The following is a 12,306-nucleotide window of genomic DNA, read 5'->3' as shown; positions in this document are numbered from 1 at the left end:
TTACGCATTGAATTTTTTTATATATGTTTCATAGCTCCTTATAATTAAAATATGTTTACGTTGCGGATAACTATTTTCTTTTTAATTTGATCTATTAGAATCATAAATTGGAAATTCTCGATTAATAAAGAAGAGTTAAATTATTTTATTGCTCAGCTTTTGAGTAATTATTATCCCATAATAAAAAATATATGTATTTATATTTATATATAATCATCTTGTGTATACAATAAATTATTGTATTTTATAAACTTTTTATCTCTCTTTATATCGGTTTCAGTGACCACCTGTAGTGGGGATCAGTTCCGTTGTCTGGATGGCGTCTGCTTGAGTATCGACAAGCGTTGCAATGGAATCCCCGATTGCCGCAACGGCGAAGATGAGAGCCAATGCGGTAAGCTAATTTGTTTCCCCCCCTCCCTCTTACAAACATGCATTTGTTCGATCGATTCTTACGTCTTGAGAGCGCGAACGGAATATATAAATGAAGTTATTTTTTTTTAACAATGCTTTAAAAAATGCAGATTTCGACGGAGTCCAACTTGTACGTCTCCGTTGTTTCTGCCTTCGTCGTCTCTAACTGTGTCGTTCTTGCTCGTTGACAACGTGAATCCCACGTTGTCGCGCATTCGTAACTAATCGTGAGGTCAATAATCACTTTTGCACGCGCAACGATAATTCTGCCGCAACGGTTCCAGCAATAAGCCGCGATAAGCTTGCATCAATGCTCTTTGCCAAGTGTCGGTTACCCGACGCGATTATTCACGAGCGATCGAGAGGGGCGCCTGAGCTTAAACGAGCCTCAAACGCGCCTGCGAAGTTTAACAACAAGATTGCAGGCACTTTGATAAGTCTCGCGAGTAAACCTTAGCAGTGATCTCATTCGAATACATGCCTAACATCGTAGAAATAACGTTTGCAAAGATTGCGACTCGTACATTACGTACATATTATCATCCTTTCCAAATTTCAGGTATCGCTATTTTTTTAATTTGCTTCATCGCGGACGAAAAAATTTGTCTGTCTGTTATAACGGTGAATTATGTGGACAGAAATGTGTGTTTACGCTCGCATATATAATTAGACGCTGACGAGCGGCTCGAAGGCCCCGGCGCGGCGTCGGATACACCGTTGCGCCTCTGTAACGTGAATAACGTAAACTTAATTTTCTCCGGCACGCTTCGCGTGACTTTCGATTTACGATTTTCCACGCTGACCGAACTTTACCGCCCAGCGCGCAACGCCGAAAATATAACGCCTCTTTTTCCGAAAATAGTTTAGCCAATGTCGTTGCACCACTGCCTCACCTAATCCCAGGTCTCGTTGCAATCTAAACCCGGGGCCGCGCGCACGATCGGTCGTGTGTGAAGAAAGCGTCGAACTTTCGGGCATTCCCCGACCGGCGCAACTCCGGCTCGTTGCGTTACGACGTTCCTGTTACCTAAACGAGCTCGCCCTTTAATTAATCGATTTTTAAGCGAACCGCATCCCTGCAGCCGACACGCGTGGAGCGAAGACATCAATCCTCCAGCTGCTGATCGAAGATAAATTGATCGCGTAAAATGGTCCAATAGTCCAATATCATTCCGCCGCGATTGACTTATATCCCGATTGAGAATGCAGATTGCTGGCCCTTCGCTCTTGTAAATTCCCTGTATATCTTCCCTCGGTGATGTACTAACCTCAGCAAAAGCAGCACAAGCTCGAGGCATCTCTCACGCCAAGGTAAAGGTGCGAACATCCCGCTTCTACCGTCCAGATGGTGTAACGCTATGCAAATCGTATGCCGACCCACACGGTGTCACCCGCACCGCGTGATCATAAATATGCCGCCGCCCGGCGAAATTATTTAGCGTCACGCCCGGTTTGTTCTCATCTTAAAGCATATTTTGGACGGGAGACTCGGGGTGTCGAAAGGGCTTGCTTGAGCCGCGCGCGATCGCGCGCGCGGCTCGCCGGAAGGGATCCCCGGAGGGGGGATGATGGAAAAACATCTTGAGGAACGGGGGCTGACGCGCGTCAGCGGGCGCGATGCAATCTTTAAATGCGCATGAGTGTATGGTGTATGGAGCAGGTTGCGGAGAAGCCGAGTTTCGCTGCACGGACGGCCGCTGCATCAGCTACGTGTTGCAGTGCAACGGGGTGAACGAGTGCTCTGACGGCTCTGATGAGAGGGACTGCGGTAATTATGCCACACCACACTCATCCCACACACACTCTTTCCCCCCTACAATACACAATACAGAAACACACGTACGCGTACTTACATCATACTCGCGCGCGTGCACGAGACAAGTCATTCAATAAATATTACACGGTAGTGCTTGTGCATATAACGCAGACTTTTTCTCGGTTGTTAGAATTTAGAATCGGTTGAAATTGAGGCACTTTGCAAAAAGTAAAAAGAATCTGCTTTGAAGATAGTCGAAGATACTTTTTGATTTCTTGCTCGGTAAAAAATTGTACAAAACTCAATTTTACTAATACTTTTGTATTATTGTAGTTTAATATGTAGTACGTAGTAGGAAGTCTAACACTAAAACCGAATTCAACCGGCTCGTCCTCCATCGATCGTGCTGACTTTCAAATACAACTTCCAAGCATTCCGCGTGATATTTTCGCCATTACATTCGCCCCCTCTCTGCCGTAATCCCTTTTTAATCGTACTTATCGCGAAATCATGCGCCACCCGTAGAGAAGTATCCGTGGCGAAATTTCTATAACGCCGGAAAGTTCGCGATTGCACGGAAGTCGCCGGCCGCGATTTCCTACGGAGGGAAACTCGCGGGACGCCGAAGGAATATGAATATGCAGCCGGTGACGACGGAAAGCACCTATCGACTCACCATCAAACCAGCCGTGACGATCGGTAATCCGATCCTCGAAGCGTTTCCGGAGGAAGCTCAACGTGGAAGATTTCCAAACTCCATGTTGCAGAGTCCCTTGGCATTAAACTTGATAAAAATTGCGTCCAAATCGAAAGATAATAACCCGTCCTCGCAATGGCGTACGTACCTAGAGATTGATCGACCTCGTAAACCCGACGCGAATTGCAGCAACGAGGCTCAAAATTATCATTTGTCTGTTGACCAAGCCTTGTCGCAATTAAGCAACGAGTCTGAAATCTCAAAACCTCTCAAGCTGTCGGATAGTCTCGTGAGATCTTTGCAAATATTCCAGCACAACAATATTACGTTGAAAAATGCTCACTCGCAGCCCGTTAATAATCGCGATAGAACGCGAAAAATAATAACTGGAAGCAAGTCTGATCGTACACCAAAAAAGTCCAACGCATCCAATTCGAAGACGAGTATGAATCTTTTAATCAGTTCTGAAGAAAACAGGTACGCTACAGACAAGAATATTTTTAAATCAAAAACTTCGAATATCAAAAATACTTCCTTACAAAAAGAAGTAGAATATCAAAATGGCGACGAAGTTGACGGGATAAAAACGAAATTGGAAAGAAACGTGTCTAATAGAAATGATATTGACAATAATGCAAAAACGATGCATCACTCTAAAAACGCCACTTTAAAAGCTGCTACTCAACAGATTGATAAGTTAGTTTGCAAATATATTACAGACAAACATATGATATGTCGTCAGAATAATTCAACAGCCGCTACAGTTTCGATTAGACCAATTTATATGACAACTTCTAAAATAATGACGGTGACAAATGAGACTAATATTAATGAAAATTCTAGTATGACAGATATACGTGGCAAGAGCAAGATTTTCAGAAAAAAACCACGCAGAAGGGACGGCTCATTTTACCAAAAATATCACGATAAGTATTTGAGAAAATTAATCGTTTCTAGAAAAGCAATCACTTCTACGATGAAAACGTCGACAGAGTCCGCAGTTGATACGCGGACTTCAACAACGTTAAATACCTCTTTGAAAAATCCTAACGTATTGTTCAATAAAACTTACAAACAACGAAATTCACTAGAAAATTATATTAAAGCAAAGAATAACAATCTGGATAGTAGGGAAGATTTTTTTGGATACAGGGTAAAAAAAGGAAGTAAAGTTTCAAATTATTATAATAAACATCTGAAACACAGACGCCGCGTTGCGTCATCTAAAAGAACAGCCCCTGTAACTGTGAACACGAATAAAATCGAAGAATCTACCATAACGAATATAAAATACGATCGAGCGCAGAAAGCAGCTTCGTCCGTTTCAGAAGAAATGTCCTCAACGGCAGAAACAAACAAGACTGATTATTCCTCGATAGAGACAGAAAAGTTGCTGTATGAATTTAATTCGCCGAAGGTAGAACGTCAGTATTTTCCAACAATCAATGCCGTTGACGACGTCGATATAACATCAAACCTGTCAACTTCGAATCGAAATCGATGTAATAAAACGTGCAATAAAACGCACAAGCAGTCGAATGTCTCTTTCGAGAAGTGCTACGGAAACAACAAAAAAACAACGACGCAAAATGACGACAAGATCGATTCCGGATTGATAAATTCCGACGAGACGTCGAAATCAGAAACTGCAGATGATTGCACGTACATGATATCGCGAGAATCGAGGGAGAGTCTGGAATCATCAAAAGATGATTTCGACGTCCTGATATTAAACTCCACGACAACGAGGGCTCCCGAGATCGTCACGCGGGTTGCAAACGAATCCGGAGAGAAAACGTTCACTGAAAGGCACGGCAAACGCGAGCACAAAAGTCATAATGGCCGTAAGAACAACAGGCCCAAGAAGAGGAAGAAGAATCACAATGCGAAGCGTAAGAGAAAACCGACGTCGACCGTCGCTTGGAAAGTCGACGAGATGACGAGCGTCGATTATGGCAACGCTTATAGTTCAGAGCGGACGAAGACTACGCTCCCTCATAATGATCCACGGTACGACAAAGCTGACGGTAATCGGAATACGAGCATTGGCAGAAACGACTGGGACCTCACTGATGAAATTACAACGGAACCTTTTAAGACAGAATTCTCTGACGCTGATGAGTCCGTCTTGGAAGACCCCACGGAAGGCAGCGGCATTCGCAACGGACCACAATCGGAGGAAACAACGAATGTGAATCTTGTCACCAGCAGCAGCATATCTCATTTATCAACGGCGTCCAATGAGAAAGGTTCTAAAAAATGTAAAGTATTAGTTACAACTACTACTGAGAGCAACTGGCTTGATTGGTGGTCAAACGATGACAAAAAGATAGACGAAGAATCAATTGAGTGCGAGGAAGATAATACTTTGTTTTCGACCACAAACGATTCGATAGAAAAAGAAACAAGTAATTATAGTACTTCTGTCAGTGATGACTCTTCCACGTACGACACGATAACTAAATCAGGCAGTACTACGTTGTCCTGGGAATTATCTAACGAAGAAAATAAGGAGATAAGCAACGAAGAAATAACCACAATACGTAGTACGATTAAAGACGAAGGAAGTAACGACAAAAGACAGACGACAGGTAAATCAATCTTGGATGAAGAAAGTTTCACACAATTTGTGATCGGAGGTACTATACACGATGTGAATCTCGATAGCGAAGAGGAAAAAGACGCGACAGAGAAATCGATATCCGACGAAGACAACGAGATCGACAACGACGTCGCGGCGATCACGGAGGATTACGAGATCGACAATTGCAACGAGAATCAGCACGCTTGTGATAAGTATACATGCATCGAGGGGGACCGGGTCTGCGACGGTGTCGTAGATTGTCTTAATGCCAATGACGAGACCGATTGCGATTACATATACTTCAAGAGGTGGGAAGAGTATCTGAGAGTTAACAAACGTGTTGAGACCACCTCGTCGAACACTGTCGAAGACACGTCGCCTGACGGATGCAGCCGTTACGAACATCCCTGCGACGGCACATGCGTAAACGCGCTGAATGTCTGCGATGGCAAGGAGGACTGCCTGGACGGTACGGACGAAGAGAACTGCACCGAAGGTATTCCCTATGTAAAAAATACTATCCTGCGAGAGTGGACGTCTCGTTTCTCGCTCTTCGTCCACGCTGTAAAACATTTCTCGCCTCAAACGGAAACGTCACGTGAAACTCCAAGCGAGCGTGGCGTCATTTCGGGACCTGTTATCTTCGCTGTACAGAAAATGGCTTTGAAGATATCAAATTGGCTAATGTGTGGACGTCCTTGGGCAAACTGCCGAGATCTATCGCGGCAAGAAATACTTGGGAATATTATTTCCGGCTGTATACATACTTGGTTCTCGTGTTTAAGCTGTTCTTATCTGAAGAACTGCAGAAGACTCGCTTCGACGACGTTGGAAATCCACGTCGTCTATTATATGTTACGCAGCTTTGGGGAACAAACGTGTTAACAAACGAATCACGGATAAGTAATAACTTTGCGTTCAATGCGTAAGAGTGCACGCATTACATTGTGTTGTCCACTTTTGCTGTAAAAATATTGCCTTCCGCGGGGAGGAAACTGTCGAGGATGTGTCGAATAACAGCCAGACGGTGATCCTTAAAGTGCAGTGACCGAACACTATCTTATCTCTCATTAGACGATTATCTTATCTATTTCTTATTAGACTCGAAGCTCCTCGCTCAGCCTGAAAGAGGATTTACAATTAACGCTTACGGGAATTAGTATCGATGCGTCAGAGTCAACGGCTGCGTTAGTCATTCTGCATACTGCAGGCATACGGTCAGCCGACAATATTTTTATATAGTCGCGATTAGATTGCCAATTGAATATCCGCAAGGGCAAAACGTGAATCCTCTTTTCTCGGATGTACGAAGAACATCCCATTTCATTCATTCCATCCTTTGGCATCATCGTTGTGTCACGCATTACTCGTTCTCTTCTTTCCCACAAGGATATCACAGAACACAGATTCACTTCTTTCTCGCAAAAAGCGGCATCTCAATGACACTCATTAGAGGATCACTTCCGGTAATGACGATACGCAATCCACACGACACACGTATACCCGAACATAGTTTAGGAGTTGGAGTAAAGGAGAAGGTAAAGAAATATGAGACAATATTGAAACTTTAGAACGCCGCGCGTGAAGTTTGAAATTAATATAATATATAGTTCATTGTACGAAATGTTTGACTCAAGAACATGATGATTTCGCGTTGTCTCATATTCCGGCCTTGTCTCACAATTGAAATAATTCTAACCACTATCAAAAGGCTTCTCACGACGCTTTAAATGTTAGACCAAGCTTTAAGATATAATAAGATCTCTTGGTTACATAACCATGCGTTTTACCAAAGATGCTTTTCGTGTACAGATTTACCGAGTCCTCTACCACGCCTAAAACTGCTTTAAATGTCTCTTCATATGTTCATAGCTTGTACATACTCGTACCTCAACCTCGAATTCGTCTGTCTCTCAATCGCCAATATAAAAAAAAAATACTTTCTCATTATTGCAAAGTATTCTTTTACAAAATATAAATTGAATATTTATTTCTCAAGTACAGTAATTATGATTTTAACATAACGATATGACATTACTTAAAAAATTACTTTTTACATTTATTTATTTTAATAGCACGATACAAATCGTCATAAATTAATATGGCTCGAATTAGTTCTGATTTCCAAAGTTTAATTCGAAAGTCCGCTAAAATCGCGGCGACTGAACGGCAGAATGCGAGACGCGAGAGTTGATCAGAAGGATCCTTGTTTTTTTGCCGACATGGCGCTCTGTAGGTTTGGCCCCATGCCCTTCCACGGACTTCACCTGCGGGGATGGCTCTTGCATACCGAAGAGCTCGGTCTGTAACGGATTCGACGACTGCCCCAGGGCAGAAGACGAGCTTAATTGCGGTACATAACCATGTATACCTTTCACGCTACTCGGTGTCGAAAGACAGAGAGAGAAAGAGAGAGAATCTGAATGAAAAAGAGGATAGGTAGTGCATGGATGACTTGCTAGCCGTGCTAGCGTAATATCAATCAATGTTTTTTGACGTTTAATGCAACTCGAGCTTTAAAAAAAATTTTTGGAAGTGAAACATAATATTTTCGCTGCGTTTTATCGGTATCGTTACGCGAACAATAACAAACGGCGCGATGGAATTTTACAAACGGGCAGAAATTGATTTCGAATAATTGGCGCGAATTATTTATTCGCACTGTTATGGCATTCGATTCGATAGGCGGTTTGGGCAAAATATTCTGTGGCCATCGTTGAAATTACGTAATAAACGATTTTATTAATAATTTTATTCCTGTTAATCCTTTTTTAAATGAAGTTTTAATGATGAAGAGTTCTGGGAAAAGAACGCTATTCAGAACGTTTTATTGTTCCGTAATTACGTTCTTCATTATTGAGTCTGGATTGAGATAATTTGTTGACGATTAAAGAGATGCACTATATCTGATTTGAACACAAGAATGTGAATTATGATTCTTTCTCTCTTTCGCCACTCTGTTTTTATTTCCGAGACCTTGCTTAACTTGCACCCATAACGCTTGCCCATTGGACCAATCGCTTAATAATTTCACCTCGTTGGATTTAATCACGGACTTGTTCCGCGTTGATTAGATCCTAATTACAGAGCTTGAATTCGGATCCAACGCTAAAGTAACCAGAGCCAACAATTTTAATCGCAGATTTCAAATACACGTGACACGTTTCAATTAATACATTAGTCTTTGTGTATATAGAAATTTGTAAAAAAAATATCAATTTTAAAATTAATAATTGTCATAAACGTTGTTTTGACAATTATATTATTTATAATTCAATTGGAAATAAAAATCATATTAAATAAAACGTGTGAGTGAAATCTGCGTTTAATGTCACAGCACATACGATCTATAATATAATTATATAAATAACTTTATCATTATCCTTAACGCATTTCCAATTACCCTACGAATTTTTCTGTAGAAGATGCAAACAGTGCCAATTATTTCGAGTATATAATTTTTGTAGAGAACAAACGTAATTTTTAATAAAATACGATTAATTTATGAGGTAACATAATCTTTATTAATATCAGGACAATTCAATCATTACGATATGTTAAACGTAAAAAAATTTAATATAATATTTTAACATATAAATTCAATCCGCTCAAATGATTTCTCATTCGTATCCAAGCCGCGAATTTTTCTATTGAATTTCGCTGCGAAAACGCGCAAGTATTATTCAATGTGGCATGGAAACCACGATTCTTTCCGCGAAGTTTGATTCTAAATACCGGAATACCCCGTCGGCTGACAAACGACATCATAATAGGGGACTATTATATACATTTACGGGGGAGCTTAATAATCGTGTATCCTCCCGCAAAACTATGGTCGATCGCGAAAGGAAAGCTATACATTTATCGTCACGACACATTTTTCGCCCGTTGCACGCGACATCGTAATTCGCATTAACCGATACAGCGAGTAATTTTTCACGAGCGTTTCATCCGACTCGGCACAGAGGATGGGCTCGTGCTCCGTAAACGTGAGTCGAAAATAATTTCTCAATTCTCCCTCATCTATATCCCGCAAATCGTAAAATAACCGTTAAATAACGCTCTCGTTGACCCAGAAGCAGCTTTTTTCGCTTTTCGCGATGTGACAACAGACAGCAGAGGCTATCAATTAAAGTAAAGGAAAATCTCGAGGAAAAAAAAACTCGAGACCGACGACCGAGTCACGTCGTCGGGACACGTCAATGCGTGTGTGCGGCGCGCTTTCCGCTTCGATCTAGTATACGTATATGTACACGGAGTGATTGTATATATGTGTAAAAATGTGTGTGTTCTTTGCGCATATGTTCGCTGAACAAAACAAAATACAGAGCGGGAATGCACGCCTAACCAGTTCAAATGCGCCACCGGGAACAAGTGCATCGAGGACGTCTACAGGTGCGACGGCTATCCGGATTGTCCAGATCACAGCGACGAGAACTGCCCTCCGTCCGCTAACGACACTACACACACCACTTCGCCTACCACCAGTACGCTCCTTTTTCAATGTGTCCATCGCTTCGTTCATAATACATTCGTGCAACCTCGTCTGGCGTGTGCCCGCTATCGCTACTTCGATTCCTTTGTATAAACGATCGAAATCTTCTATCAACTCAATCGTATAAAAAATTGTGTAAAAGTAATAATAAAATAGCGAATTTATTTTCGTGCTTTTGTTGGAGATACATTAAAATCGAACGCGTGTTTATGTTGTAAAAAAAAATTATCGTAGCTATCGATGATAGTTTTCTATATTATTTTACTTTGTATAATTATTTAAATGTTTTTTCCTCACAAACGCGATTGGTTTCAGTTGCTTATACACAGTTGCTTGCATTCTACGCAGCCTTGTTCGCTGCGAGAAGTTAAAGAGTAAAAATGGGAGATTTGAAAAATATCTTCGGGCTTCGGTGTTGCGAGTAAGTTGTCCGCCTTCGCCTTCCGAGGTCCGTAATGTTTGGTTTCGGTCGAATCCTCTTAAGGAACTCTTATTTACGCGGGACAAGTGGATCTACCTGCCCGAGCGGTTACACACTCGACGATGGTTGTATTTCATTGTGCATTTCTCACGATCAATCGTTACGACCGTGGTCGAGAAAGCGATTCTTCGTCTTGTTGCTTCTCTAAAGACCCCGACGGCCATTGTAACATTCGTTTTACCGGACCGGGAGAATATATACTTACGAGACGCGACTGCTAAACTTTATCGAGGCAACTTATTGAAGATGTAGAAGTATTTCTTTTCCTTTCCACTTTTGTCTTTCTTTCTTTTTTTTTTCCTTCCGTTCTTCAACAAACCCGAGTTCTCGACAACGGCTCTATTTTATCGTACCACCCGAGTGCGGAAGGGTCGGAACACACCGGAAACGTATTACCCCGCGAATCCCCGTGTATACGGAAGATTCACGGTGATCGTCGACGGTACTCACGGCCCGTCCGCGCCGCAAATCGCGCGTTATAAAGGCAACCTGCAGATATATACGCTATATATGCATTGATATACAAGTAGCTGCATTACGCACGAACTTGTGTGCTCGGACGCAGATGACGGTGCTTGATAAAAGTGCCCTTAATCGTGTGTTTGAATATTTCTTTCCCTGTGCGAACTTTAATATTCTTCCCAGCGGCAGTCCGCTAATTGCCGATGGGATAATAAAAAGATCAAGGGTAGAAAATTTGGGGAGCTCGATCAAAAGGCACTTTTACACAGCAACGTTTGTATGATTCTGCTTGCGGACTGCATATCCTCCTTTTAGTTTCTTCGTTGCATCACTCTCAGTTGCATTATGGTTGCATTTGTATGATAGAAAAGTAAGTGCATTACGTTTCGCTGCGGGTGTGTCTTTAAATTTTATCTCTGGCCGCTCGATGCTCCTTTCTCTCCGCTGCGAATTTCCCTTGAATGTGCCTATGTGCCTATGTGTGTATGTGTGTGTGTGTGCGCCCAGACCCGCTCGATCCACGCTGGACACCCGAACGCAGGAGGGAATGCGATCCGAGGAAGGAGATGCGCTGCGATGACGGCAGTTGCGTTCTTCTACGGCGTAAATGCGACAATATCTTCGACTGCCTCGACGGCAGCGACGAACGGGGCTGCGGTAAGGGCTTTACCTCGTTCTCACAGCCCATCCTCTTCCTCTCCTTTCCGCATACTCGTATTAACGATGACAAATGTTTCCTGATTTCCTCTCGCCGCGCATACTCATATTAACGATGACGAACGGTTCCTGATCTTACAAGCCCGAGGAAACCACTTTTTTGCCGGTTAAATAAAAAATCTTTATATATGATTTCATTTTAATATCTATATTTATAATGATTCGCTAATATTCTTTTTCAATACAATATTGAGACAATCGTTCTAAATAAGTTGACATAATTTTTTTTATATTAATAAGAAAATGCTCTGTCTTCCTTTTCTGTTTCTGTAATTTTAATTATTTTTAATATCGTCAAAAGTTATATTAAGAAACGTGTGAGATGAATTTTATTCAGTATTTTCCGCGTAGAAATATATTGCTTTATCGAATGCGATGTCAAAATCTCTACTTATATATCAATAATGCTTGCCCCATCGACAATTCAATCTAAATATTTATTACTGATAGCTCAATATTTCCACGAATATTCAGTAATGCCATTCAAATTAATTACATACTTATAACTGACATAGCGCGAAGACTTATAAATTTTCAATAATTATTTTATTCCAATAACTTCCCTGAAGATTTATATAATTTCTAATAATTTTTGAATGTTATAAAATTTTTATATTTGAACAATTTCTTTAATCCTGTTTGATAATTTAATTGAAACTTTTTTCTGTCTCCATCGAAATTTTCATTAATTTTATTCAAC

At 41.3% G+C, this 12,306-nt stretch overlaps 2 protein-coding genes across 31 annotated transcripts in view; both read left to right on the top strand.

Annotated features, from left to right (window-relative positions):
* The window catches only part of Trol (terribly reduced optic lobes), a 155,335-nt gene that overhangs the window by 107,663 nt on the left and 35,366 nt on the right, over positions 1-12,306 (top strand). For 23 of the 30 annotated variants that reach the window (XM_071776516.1, XM_071776511.1, XM_071776503.1 and 20 more), the window contains 5 exons: positions 281-394; positions 2,075-2,182; positions 7,688-7,804; positions 9,780-9,938; positions 11,397-11,546. In XM_071776516.1, coding sequence (XP_071632617.1) covers positions 281-394; positions 2,075-2,182; positions 7,688-7,804; positions 9,780-9,938; positions 11,397-11,546 — 648 coding nt within the window. The remainder of the gene's footprint in view (positions 1-280; positions 395-2,074; positions 2,183-7,687; positions 7,805-9,779; positions 9,939-11,396; positions 11,547-12,306) is intronic. The other 7 variants (XM_071776510.1, XM_071776531.1, XM_071776509.1 and 4 more) reach the window with 6 other exon arrangements.
* Positions 2,191-7,678, top strand: LOC139811964 (uncharacterized). The gene has a single exon (XM_071776533.1). The coding sequence runs from the start codon at positions 2,803-2,805 to the stop codon at positions 6,334-6,336; it is 3,534 nt and encodes a 1,177-aa protein (XP_071632634.1). The 5' UTR covers positions 2,191-2,802; the 3' UTR covers positions 6,337-7,678.

This window comes from Temnothorax longispinosus, chromosome 4 (assembly GCF_030848805.1).
Source record: "Temnothorax longispinosus isolate EJ_2023e chromosome 4, Tlon_JGU_v1, whole genome shotgun sequence".
In the NCBI taxonomy this organism is placed as follows: domain Eukaryota; kingdom Metazoa; phylum Arthropoda; class Insecta; order Hymenoptera; family Formicidae; genus Temnothorax; species Temnothorax longispinosus.
The sequence above is the reverse complement of the archived record's forward strand: the minus strand, read 5'-3'. Positions and strand labels throughout refer to the sequence as shown.

What these genes read in the sequence shown, in the direction of transcription:
- LOC139811964 (XM_071776533.1), top strand. Translation starts at nt 2,803, where the DNA reads ATGAATATGCAGCCGGTGACGACGGAAAGCACCTATCGACTCACCATC.